The sequence below is a fragment of the Chroicocephalus ridibundus genome, chromosome 3 (assembly GCF_963924245.1).
Source record: "Chroicocephalus ridibundus chromosome 3, bChrRid1.1, whole genome shotgun sequence".
Classification (NCBI taxonomy): domain Eukaryota; kingdom Metazoa; phylum Chordata; class Aves; order Charadriiformes; family Laridae; genus Chroicocephalus; species Chroicocephalus ridibundus.
The window spans coordinates 49,467,967-49,479,598 of NC_086286.1; the positions used below are offsets into that span (position 1 = coordinate 49,467,967).

At 44.9% G+C, this 11,632-nt stretch overlaps 2 protein-coding genes across 3 annotated transcripts in view; one reads left to right on the forward strand and one right to left on the reverse strand.

The window, feature by feature from the left end:
• Nucleotides 1-3,625, forward strand: part of ARV1 (ARV1 homolog, fatty acid homeostasis modulator) — a 32,452-nt gene extending 28,827 nt beyond the window's left edge. For both annotated transcript variants that reach the window (XM_063329080.1, XM_063329081.1), the window contains one exon: nucleotides 2,202-3,625. The gene's annotated coding sequence lies outside the window, so the exon portion shown is untranslated. The remainder of the gene's footprint in view (nucleotides 1-2,201) is intronic.
• FAM89A (family with sequence similarity 89 member A) lies at nucleotides 213-5,279 on the reverse strand. The gene is made up of 2 exons (XM_063329082.1): nucleotides 4,955-5,279; nucleotides 213-1,007 (listed from the first exon to the last, which is right to left on the reverse strand). The coding sequence occupies exons 1-2, from the start codon at nucleotides 5,204-5,206 to the stop codon at nucleotides 849-851; spliced, it is 411 nt and encodes a 136-aa protein (XP_063185152.1). The 5' UTR covers nucleotides 5,207-5,279; the 3' UTR covers nucleotides 213-848.
• Nucleotides 5,280-11,632: the final 6,353 nt, after the last annotated feature.

An 11,632-nucleotide genomic window follows, 5' to 3' on the forward strand; every position in this document is an offset into this window, starting at 1 on the left:
AGCCACACAGTGGCAGACAGACTATGTTTGAATCTGTGCTTTTACTATGCAGGACAGTAAAAGCTAAGCAAACCATTTCAGAACAGAGTTTAGCAGGTCAAAGAGCTATGCTGATGCGAGAAACCCAGACAACAGTATAAAAGTTAATGCCAAGTGACAGTACCAAGAAAGTGAATTAGATCAACAGAAAAACCCTGCTGATAACACTGATAACATTCACTATCGCATGTACAGCTTGTAAGCTAGGAATAAGGAAAAGTCAAAATTAGCTTAAGGAGGAAAAAAAAAAAAAGTAAACTGTGTAAACAATCCACCCAGTACAAAACTGGATGCAGCTGATAAGAGCAGAACTAGCTTAGTAGAGCTGAGGATGTGCGTGCATCCAGATGCCTGTTCAAAATGCATTTATCAATACCGTTGACCAAAAAAAAAAAAAAAAAATCACTTACAGCTATTTACACCACAGCGGAGGCTTCCCTCCCCCCTTACAAAGTTATTACAAGTCAGGAAGTCGCTGCTGTCTTCTACGATTAAAATTCCAGTTATAAGCTACCAACCTTTGTAAGTTGAAAACACCCACCTTGCAAATTAAACTGAAAACTCTTGTCAAGCATGTCTGAGGACTCTTCAAAAAGTTAGAGTACAGCACTTTCCTCAAGTGGTATTTGCATGAGTAACTTGTACTGACAGCCTGTTAAAATAAGTGAATTTAACACAACTCGGGGTAGCTGGGTGTTCCTTCTCAGGAAAAGGGATTCATACAGATTCCAGTCGTTCTTGCCGAGGTGTGTTACAGGGAGAGGAGGACAAAAGAACCTCGGTCAGCCTGGAGGTGAATCTTCCTGCTTCTAGAAGTATTCCTCCTCTTCGTCAAAAAAACCATTTTCCAGAGCGTATGTGCAGTCTGCGTTAGAGTCAGCTTGGCAGGCACCTTTATATTCTTGAATCGATTCATACAGGGAGTACAGCTGACACAGTAATGACATGTCTAGCTGCCGAAGGCCGACCTGAGGGGAAGAATTTACACAAACAAACAATCAGTATTACAATTGTGATTTTACTGGCAGTATAATGCTATATAGCTTTCATTGCTAAACAAGAGGATCAAGCTGCTTTCTGCCTTGAACAGTTACGAAATATGGAAGTACAATTCATTTTCTAAGGTGACAGACTCCCCATGGGATAAACTAGACAACAGAACAAGGAACAATGTGATGCAATACGGCAGAACATGAGCACAGTATTCTTCAAGATTTTGTCGTATTACAAGGCCCTGCTTAACTTCCAATAAGCAGTTTACTCCTATCCAAAGCACTACAGATAAATTCATAAACTCTATTCCTCATTATGCAAGACATGCTTTTCCAGTAACACTCTGTGTCTTTCACACATTTTTCTCACACAGTATCATAAATTCTCTGGTTTTGTTTAAAATGCCCTGGCTTAAAAGTTGCAAATGGAGCTCTGGTCGGTTTTCCACCTCCCAGCTAAGTTATCTTCTGCTATAATTTTCTCTTCTGTATCGATATATATAGGCATCTGACAAGTCTAAGTACGTCTAGCACAATACAGCATGCTACTTGAAGGCAGCAAAACACTGCAGCCTGCAAATCTGAATATTTTCACGTGCTACTCAAGCATAGGCTTGATTTATAATGAAGCGCCTAATATTTTGGTCCCCAAACTTCTAAAAGTATTAGTTCCAGAGCTAATTAAATATCGGGAGCAACCTTGAAAAAATGTTACCTTGTAGCCTGCATGTTTATGTCAGGTACAAAACCAGTAGGTTGCACTGCAAAGCAAAATAAAGCTAGTCATTTAACTCAGAGCAGTTTCCCTCTCTGGCAGCAAAACAGAGAGTTCATTTGATACTGTCACCTATCCAGGTCAGATCAAATTAAATCTAGGTTTTGCCTTGCAGTAAATTAAAACACTACCCAATTTAACATTTTCGAGAAGCAGGCGTTTTTGCCTAAATTTTCAAATACCTGTTGACAGGCCGTTCCCAGTTTCATCAAACTGAGCGCCTCAGCTTCATCAAATAAAAGTTTTTGCTACAACTCATGTTCAGAGGAAATAAATAAATAAATAAATAAATGTTAGTAGCCTTTACTGCAGCCTGAACGCCAGGCCACATTTTACCCAGAATGAGAACTCTTACCTCAAAAATCTCTCCTTATATGTCTAAATTCTAAGGACAGATACACTCAGCACACAAGAAAACCACAAGAAGCTAGCATGAAGACCTTCCTTTGGCATTGCTGAACTATCCTATCACCTGCTTTTTCTGAAGAAAGACGACGGAGGGGGTGGGGAAGTATCACACACCACAACGCCATCTCAACTCAGAAAAATAGGATACAGCATCTTTCAGGGCCAACACATAACACTTTGTGAGGTCATGAAACCAAGACACAGTGTCCCATACAGACTGAACATGAGGACTTTAGGACATGACGCGGAATGCTGCGCTAGCTGCCAGAAGGTTATAGACAAGCCTTTCCACCACCTCGGATCTATGCTGCTTTTCTTACCCATCTCCATTTTCCTCTCTAAAGAACATGACAACTTTCTCTCCCCTCGTTGTTTAAGCATGCACTCCGCGGGAAACATATGCTACTCTTCCTTCTCTCTATTCTGTAAGAGGAAACCAGTGCTTGTACAAATCTCCTTCTGCAAAAATTTGTCAAACAAAAACAAACCAACCAAACAAGACTGGAGGAGGCAAAATAAAAGAGAGGTATTTGTACCATATCCTGACCCTCCACCTAGCCCTGCTGAAGTAATTTCTTCAGACTTGTTAAGCTAATGACTGTTTACCTACCCAAGAATAAAGTCAGAACATCAACCTTTGGAGGTGGTAGTCGATGAAGTTTGGCTTGCCCCACCTACACAAACTGCTCGCCTCAGGTAAGAAAGGATGCTGTGAAGCTGGACTTAACGCTATGATGTGCGAACATGAGACCCACCAGGCAGGCTTGCATCAGAGATAAATGTTTGAAGGACAAGACTGTGGTGAAGAACTGCTCAAAGATTGATTAGGAGTGAGTTGAGCCAGAAAACTCAGCCTGGAGACAGATGACTGTTTCTTCATCTCCTGAGGAATGCAGGAGCATTTTCACCAGCAGATCTCCTGTTGCAGTTCTGTAAAGCACTTCAGCTCTTTCTGTAAAGATCAGTTCTATGCCAAGACCAATCTCCAAGACAGAAAATTGCTCTGCAGAACTACCTTCACAGGCCTTAACACCAAATAGTTACATTTAGTATCTTATTTTTCTGTAGCTGCCACTAGCGTCAAACAATCAAACAAGAACATTAAGTCTATTGAGAAAAATGCAGCCTCTGGCTCTTCACAACTTTCAAGAACGATCCCCAAGGTAGCAAAAGCCTGAAGAAATGTCCAAGCCTGCTAGCACAAGCATATAGTTTTTAATCCCAGCCAATCTGCATTTGACTCTAGAGTTTTATCATAGCAGCTACAAGACAACCTATAATGCACAGTCCCACGCGATCAACTCTTCCTCAGGATCACAGTTCCAAAGTGAGCTCTCCTCTCCTCCCTCCTCTCCAAAGCATCTAAATCCATCACTTTCTCATCTTTAGAAACTTACATACATAGTACCTTGCTTGATCATGCAGGGGAAGATGCTGCTACGCATTTCTTCCTCATTCACTATTGAAAATTTAAAGCAAGCTCATTACTCAGTAGAAGTGCCATCTTTGACTGCTGCAAAAAAGAGTGTTCAATATAAATAATAAAGTGCTATTATCTACTTGATGAAAGGCAGCCTATTAGTATGTGAGAGTCTCTCTAATTTGTACAGGCCACAAAAAAGTACACCTGGAACAGAGGAGACTGTTGCTTTACAGTCTCTGATGCATTCAGAGATAAAGTATTTTTTTTCTTCAGAAGTGTTTTATCAAGTTATCATCAAGGATAACAGAGTATCAAAGGAGAAGTCTAGTTGTCAAATGACTTTAACAAGCATCTAATTTGATTTTCCATTAGGAAAAATAGATTAGACTTTTATAAATCTTTGCTTTTTTGGAAAGGATTACGATGACTAAGATCGTATCCTTGTTTCCCCTTTGAGCACTGTAGAAGAAGCCCCAGCGGTGGATACCCACTTGTGCCTCCTGCGCTTCAATGCAAACTGGCAACTCTAATACACAGTTTTAATAATATTTCAAACTGTATTTGAGCTACTTGTTGAACCACTGGTGTCAGACTACGATTTCCGCACACACCATTGTCTTTCTAAGCCCACAGAAAGGCCCTTCAGCAGAGTTTCTTGTGCTCGCACACCTTTTTACCATGAGAAACGGGCCTTAAAATGGGCAGATTTTCAGCCACATCCCATTTTATATGGTCCAGAATACCAAGCGCACAACGCTTAGGTTGTTATTAGTCATTACAACCGCAGCTGCACCAGCAAAGCGCCAACACCCCAACCAGTGTTTAATCACAAGGTGCGCCAGGTCGCCGGGAGGAACGCCGCTCGTAACGCCGCATCAAAACAAAGTCCTGAAGAAAGCGATGTTTAATCGCACCTCACTTCAACTGAATGAATCAGGGCTGATGCTTTTTTTCCTTTCTTGTTTTTTTTCTTTTTTTAACCGACAGCTTTTTTAAATGGGTGTCAGGTTCAAATGGATGCCACTGGACGCGGCGCTGGTTAAACGGCTCCCACCCCGCCGGCGGAGGAGCCCCACCATTCCCGAGGCAGGCCGGCGGGGTCCCCCCTCTCCCCCGACGCCGTTATCGGCGTCTTTCACGGTACCTGCGCCCCGCCAGCAGCCGTCCCGGGCTACTCGGGGCCGCACCAGCCCGGGCTCGGGCCCGCACCCGCCGCGGGGAGGCCGTGGGGCGGCGGCAGCGCCCCCCGCCGCCGCCGGCCACGTCCGCCGCCCCCGCGGAGGCCCGGCCCGGCCCTCCCCTCCCCGCCCCGCTCACCATCTCCTTGCGGAGCAGGGCCAACGCCGCGTCCAGGTTGGGAGGCTTGGGCGGCCGCGGCGAGCCCCGGCCGCCGCCGCTCAGCTCGTCCTGGATGCGGGACTTCTGGGCGTAGAGCCGCTCCAGGTCCCGCCAGCGCCCGCCCTGGCCGCCGCCGCCGGAGGAGGAGGAGTTCAGCAGCCCGCTCAGGCTCTTGGGCAGCGGCGGCAGCCCCGCGCCGCCACCGGGCCCCAGCAGCCCCGGCCCGCTCATGCTGCGGCGACGGCGGCGACCGACGGAAAGAGCCGCCTCGGCCCCGCTGCGGGAGGCGCCGCCCGGAGCCCGCCCCGCCTACGGGCCGGGCCGGGCCGGGGAGGAAGGCCCGGCGGGCGGGGCGGGGGCTGGCGGAGGGAGGCCGGGCCGCAGGTGGCCGGCAGTGCGGGACGCGCGGGGGGCGGGCCCAGCCGCCGCTCCGCACCACGGCGGCTTTGTCTGAGGCGAGGCGAGAAGCGGTGGGGAGCGGTGGTCAGCGTCCCTTCCGTCCGGGCCCGGCGGCCTGCCGGCCTGCTGCCCGCCTCAGCCCGGGGGGTCGGGCGGAGACCGGCGGGCCTGGGCTCCGCAGAAGCAGCCGCCCGCTCCTGGGCTTGGGAGAAGCGGCAGGCCGCTGCGGGGACGGGGCTGAGCCCCCGGGGCTAGATCCCGGGGTGCCGGGCTGGGATGAAGTGCAGTGAAAGCAAGCATGAAAGCTGCTTACATGCTGCAGGCTACTGTGGCGATGGCATGATTTCAGTCACCCGATAACAGCAAAGTGCTCTCATCTTCCCGCCAAGGTGTTTGTTTGCTTTCATGTCCTCACAGCCAAGCTTTGGGTCAAAAGTCTTTATCTCCAAGCTTTGCAACAAAACAAACTTCGGTGTATCTGCTCTGTGAATCAAATCTCTCAATCTGGGAGATAGCTCTGTGGTTTTATTCCAGCTGTATTCACAGAGCAGTTTATTGCCCTGGCTTACAGAAATCGAACACGAGGACATGACCTCAGGTTGCGCCAGGGGAGGTTTAGATTGGATATTAGGAAAAATTTCTTCACCGAAAGGGTTATCAAGCATTGGAACAGGCTGCCCAGGGAAATGGTTGAGTCCCCATCCCTGGAGGTATTTAAAAGACTGGTAGACGTGGTGCTTAGGGACAGGGTTTAGTGGTGGACTTGGCAGTGTTAGGTTGATGGTTGGACTCAATGATCTTAAAGGTCCCTTCCAACCTAGATGAATCCATGATTCTAAATATCCACGCACTCTGGTGAGAGGGTGATTGATGGCAAAGGTGCCAAGCTGCAGGACAGGGTGTTTTTGGGCAGGGGGGATGTAATCCCTGGCACTGCCAGTGCGGCCACATGGTTCTGGTACCACAAGAGCACAGCCTCAGTGTGCCAGCTCTCGGTGCTTTTCTGCACCTTTTATTTCCACACACACCCCTTTTCCTTGACATGTTGGTATCACTGGAGTCTCTTGAATAAATTACGGCAATTTGGGATCATTCAAAATCCAAACTGAAGCAGAGTATAAAATGGGAATGTGCTGCCATTGCAAAGACAGACTGATTAAAGGTGCAGTCCTATTGCCACAACCCTGCTTTGCCCGTGGGGTTTTCTCTTCAGTAAATAACCAGATATAGTGATTTTAAGTTAAGCCTCTACATTATTTCCCATTTTGTTCCCAGACTCGCATGCCTTTTTCATGGCTTAAATGTTGTCAGGCTCTGTGACAATTGTTTTAAAACCGCTTACAGTGGAGGAAGCTTTTGCCAATCTTTATTCATGTTTACACGCTACTTTAGGGATTGATTTTTCAGACGACCTGATGTGCTTTTTCATGCTTTGTACATTGGAATCAAGATGATATTTTTTCCCCTGATGATGCCAGTTCTGCCCAGGTCGATTGTGAAAAATAAAATAGCGCTGATAGCTTTTATGAAACTAAAGGATTTAAAACCATGCCTGTTGTTGATTAAAAGCATCAACAAACCCCTTGTCCTTCCAGGCCAAGGGTGCCTGACAGCAAAAATACTGATTCCGTTTGCTAAGGATGTAGGCACTGTATTATCTTCCTGCTTATTAACAAATACATTTATTTGTTCTCCTTCCAATGCACTCCCCCCCCACTTTTTTCCCAGATGACAGCTATTTGGAAAAGCTTGTGAATATTCTTATTTTATCTAGACCAACTTATCGTAGTTATTTTTTTCAGCTTACCTGATCTCATTACTTTCTAAGTGCATTTTCTTCACACTCAGGTCATTTAGGTACCTTGGTGCCATATCTTTACTATTGCAAAAATTCTTGTGCTCGCTTACTGCTCAACTTTGTCATCTGAAAAATAAAAAAAATTACTTTTTGTCTTCTCAGTGATCCTTCTCACAGTTGGCAACCTTGTCTAGCCTTCAGTCATATTAAATCCATAACTATCCTTTAAAATCTAAATCTACTGCTTTATTTAGTCTGACCTAGTTATAATGTGGTGATAATGGAAGCTAGAATCTTTTGCAGTTGTATCTTTTTGGTTACAGAGTAAGCTTTTGTTGGCTGTATAAACCTCTCAGTCTTTGTTGGTTCCTGGAATTGAGCTACAGAAATGTGCTACTTATCTAAACTGTCCTTTGCTGAGGATGTTACCTAAGAAAAACCACATTAAAAATACATGTAGTTTATGTCATAAAGAATTAGGAAGTGCCAGAAGAGAGGTCCCATACCATTTCTTTACGCAAACGCATTATGGTATATTTTTAATTTACATGTTCATATGTGATGGTTTTTCCTTTCCTCATTCATTATGAGGATACGCGATGCCTGTGTATCATTTGTACATCATTTACTAACATTCCTCTTTCCAAATGTGGTGATCTTGAATAGTCTCTTGAGTACACTCTTATAGCGTATCTTGAATTGATATATTGAGACTGTTTCCTACAGCCGTTTCTATGATACTTTCCCCTCTAATAACTGACTTGTCTACCAATGTTAATGAATTCTTCTTCACGACAACCTGGTGATAGAAGGTGGTATTGTTATCCACATTGTAACCAGGACACGGGGAGCTAAAGGTAGGTCATGGTAAAAAAGGGCTAGTAATTTTAAGTGCCTGGTTTGTGATTCCTAGGGATGATTTTCCGCCTGACAGAACAGACGGAAGGATGTGTGCCTCTGCTTCAAGCTACCCTGTGCAGACCAGCACCTTTGCTTAAAGCCACCTTCATTAGAGATTTAAAGTAAGATTCCGGATTCTTCAGTGATGTCGCTAATGGCATATTTTGTCTGCTGTGCAGCAGGGATATCTCAAAACTTGCCAAACAAGATGCACCAGAGCTCATCTGTCAGTGCCATCAGCCTTTTAAAGTCCTTATTGTGTTTGCAAGATGTTACTCATTGGGTTAACTTGCAGTCAGGATTGCTTGTCAAGGACAGGTCAGGATCCAGATATCACAAACTGGGCTTATGGAAGACAAATTAATAATTAGTGACACACTCTTCCATTTGCTGCTGTAGTCAGAATGCCTGAACATACTCCATTTCTTCTGAGGCCTGTGGTTTTTATCACTGATGTGAAGGAACAGAGATCACGCTGTTCTGTGGTGCTGGGGGAATTACATGAAATTTTGTCGTTTGGCTACGGAGAATTTAGAAGATGCTGGGTATAATTGGTATCTGATATATGACGCCACGTAGTGGCATATCCAAGCAGAAATTAGATTTTCAGCTAAAGATCATTCAATTCCTAGGCATCATTTTTCACCAGAGAAGTGGTTTTAAATAAAAATGGTCAAGTCCTAATTTTGACACTTTTTTCTCAGGTATATTTTCATATCTATGCCTAAAAAGCGAAAACCCAGGTATATTCTAGCACACAGTGGTTTCCAGCTAGGTCCCTAGCAAAGCGGTATCGGATGAAGAGCAGAGATCCTCCCATTTAAGCTCCATGAGTAAGCAGGAGCAATAGTTGGCTCTTATCTTTTTTATAGGTCTGCTACCACATAGATACCCAAGGACACCTCAGCCTTTGTCTGTGGGGTTCAGAACTAACAGACAGAAACACAGAAATACGTAGACTTGGGGATCCAGGCTTCAGTTTAAAGTTCTTGATGGTATTCTTGTGGTTATAAATCCTTGTGTGTGCCATTTGCTCTCCCAGCCTCTTCCTCTTGCCCTTGTTTCTGTTTTTTCACCAGTTCCTGTCCTTGTCCTTGCATGGACCCTGTTCTGAAGCAGTGTTCTTAGTTGTGGTCTCTGATGTCTGCCTTTTGCTTTTCATAGAATCACAGGATGGTTAGAGTTGGCAGGGACCTTGAAGACCACCTAGTCCCGACTCCCCCTGCCATGGGCAGGGACACCTCCCACTAGACCAGGCTGCTCAAAGCCCCATCCAGCCTGGCCTTGAACGCTTCCAGGGATGAGACATCCACAACTTCTGTGGGCAATCTGTTCCAGTGTCTCACCACCCTCACAGTAAAGAATTTCTTCCCTCTTGCTTCAGCTGCCATGTGCACACTCTTGCTGCTGCCTTCCCCAGCTTCTCTTCGATATCTAATGCTGCCCTTCAGCCCTCTGCAGCCAAGTCAGACTGCAAGTTCTTCCTTTTTTCATGGAGATCCAAAAAAGCAAAGTTTTGACAACAGGAGAGAAAGAATGTGTCTAGGGTATAGGGGTAGGCGTGACAGAAGGGAGATTAGGACTGGGCAGAGCAAGGGCAATAGATGCAGAAGGAAGCAGGAATCAGAGGTTACATGGAGGGACTGGTCTGCAGAGACCTGTGTGTGAGTAACAGTTTCACCACTGAAGGCACGTAGGGGTATTTTTTTTTCCCTGTTTGTTTGCAAGCGGCAGCTACTCAAAGCAGAGCTTTGTTTCCTCTCTCTTCTTTTCACGATGAGGATGGTATGGGTTTTTGAACTAATTTATGCCCAGCGTAGAGCAGTGAGAAGCAGTACGGAAATTTGAAGAGCATGTGCATGTGCCAAATAGGCAGTTGCATTTCTGCAATGGTGAGGGGTCTGATTCCTCTCTCCTGCTGTTTTTTTCACATTGCAATCAGTTACCAAGTGCTGCTGGTTTGTGTTGTGAAGGGGAAAAAAAGAATCAAAGTCTCCACTTCCATATCAGAAATTCTGGTTCAGGGTTATAGGGGGGATCATACCCGGGAGAAATAAGGACGTGATCTGATAGTAAAGTTGATGGGACTTACAGTTAGTGTAACCAACCATTTATTTTCCTGATGATTCCAAAATTTGGCTTGTTCACATCTCTGTTTAACCTGAGATCAAACTATAAATCTTCTCCACAGTACATCACTCAGTGCTCCGCAACATTGGTTTTAAAATCTCCTCACTCTGTCCTCTCACTTTATTAAATTATATGTAGCGGTATCAGTCTTTTTTTTTCCTGCCTCTCCAGTATCATAGATTCTTCCCCATTATATGAACTCTAGCAGAAAAAACGAGTTGTGATTCAGACCACACTGAATTCATATTCCTGCAATGTGTCCTTCTCTTCAGGATTTCTGTTGTAATTAAGAAAGCAAGCCATTTTAGTATTTCGTATCAGCTGGTAAAAGCAAATCCCCCAAAATGAAACGCGAAACAATGGTAGGCTGTGGGAATTAGTAATTTCAGTATTATGTGAAAATTCATAGCCATGAAAGAACCCAGCAGAGTTTTGTGAGGTAATTATGTCATAAACTAGCCTCATGCCCACAGCTCTTAATGGCTCTGAACATCTTCCCTTTGTCTCCTTTAACTGTGTCAAAAATACAAAAGAAAAGAAGGACTTCAAAGTGCCTTTTGATATTCCTCCCCCCTCCCTTTTTCTATGAGTTCAGTATAGTTCTGATAAGCATTTGCTGCTTCAAAAAGATGGCTTGAGGGGGCATTTATTACCGCTGCTGTGCCGTTAGTTCGGTTAGTTAGCCTCACAACACGGCGCTGCTTACTCTTAACAGCACCGCCTTGACTTACAGTAACGGCCCTCCAGAATCTGATTACTGAAAGCAGATAGCCAGGGGATCAGAGCTACAGGCTTTAAGGGTATTTGCCTTATTATCCTAGTGACACCGAGCAGACCCTTTCCTTTAGTGAGATCCGCATCGGGGTCAAATCTGGAGGATGCTGTCTAAGCTGGGCCGAGGTCGTTTGAGGTAAAAATGACGGGAGTTCTAAATCTGCGGGCAAAACTGCGCGGCAGAAAGCAAGCGCTGCCGAACAGGGATGGCTGCAGGTATGCAGGAGAGCTAAGAAGGATTTGTGCTTGCAGAGTGCAGAATATTGCAGATTCTCGAGCAATTTGATATCTGCCTTGAAGCATTTTTGGGCGAGGAGTAGTCGTCAATCATTTTTTAAAAAGAATTGTTTATTTCTCTGCAAAATGGCCCATTGTAAGCAAACATGGAAGTTTCTATATACTGTTGTGTTCAACTAATGTTAATAAAGAGATCATATTTCTTGCTTCTTTCTTCTGTGTTCTCCCTTAATAAATGTATATATGAATTTTTTTTTTCCAGGCTGAATATGGAGATCTGTTAGATAACATATTTCCACAAGATAGATGTAGATTACCCTGCTCAGGAGATAAACACTTCTCTTCAGCTGTGAATGGCTATAATGCTTGCTGGGGAGGGGGGCGTCATTTTATATCCAGACGTACCTGTGTTCTTTAAA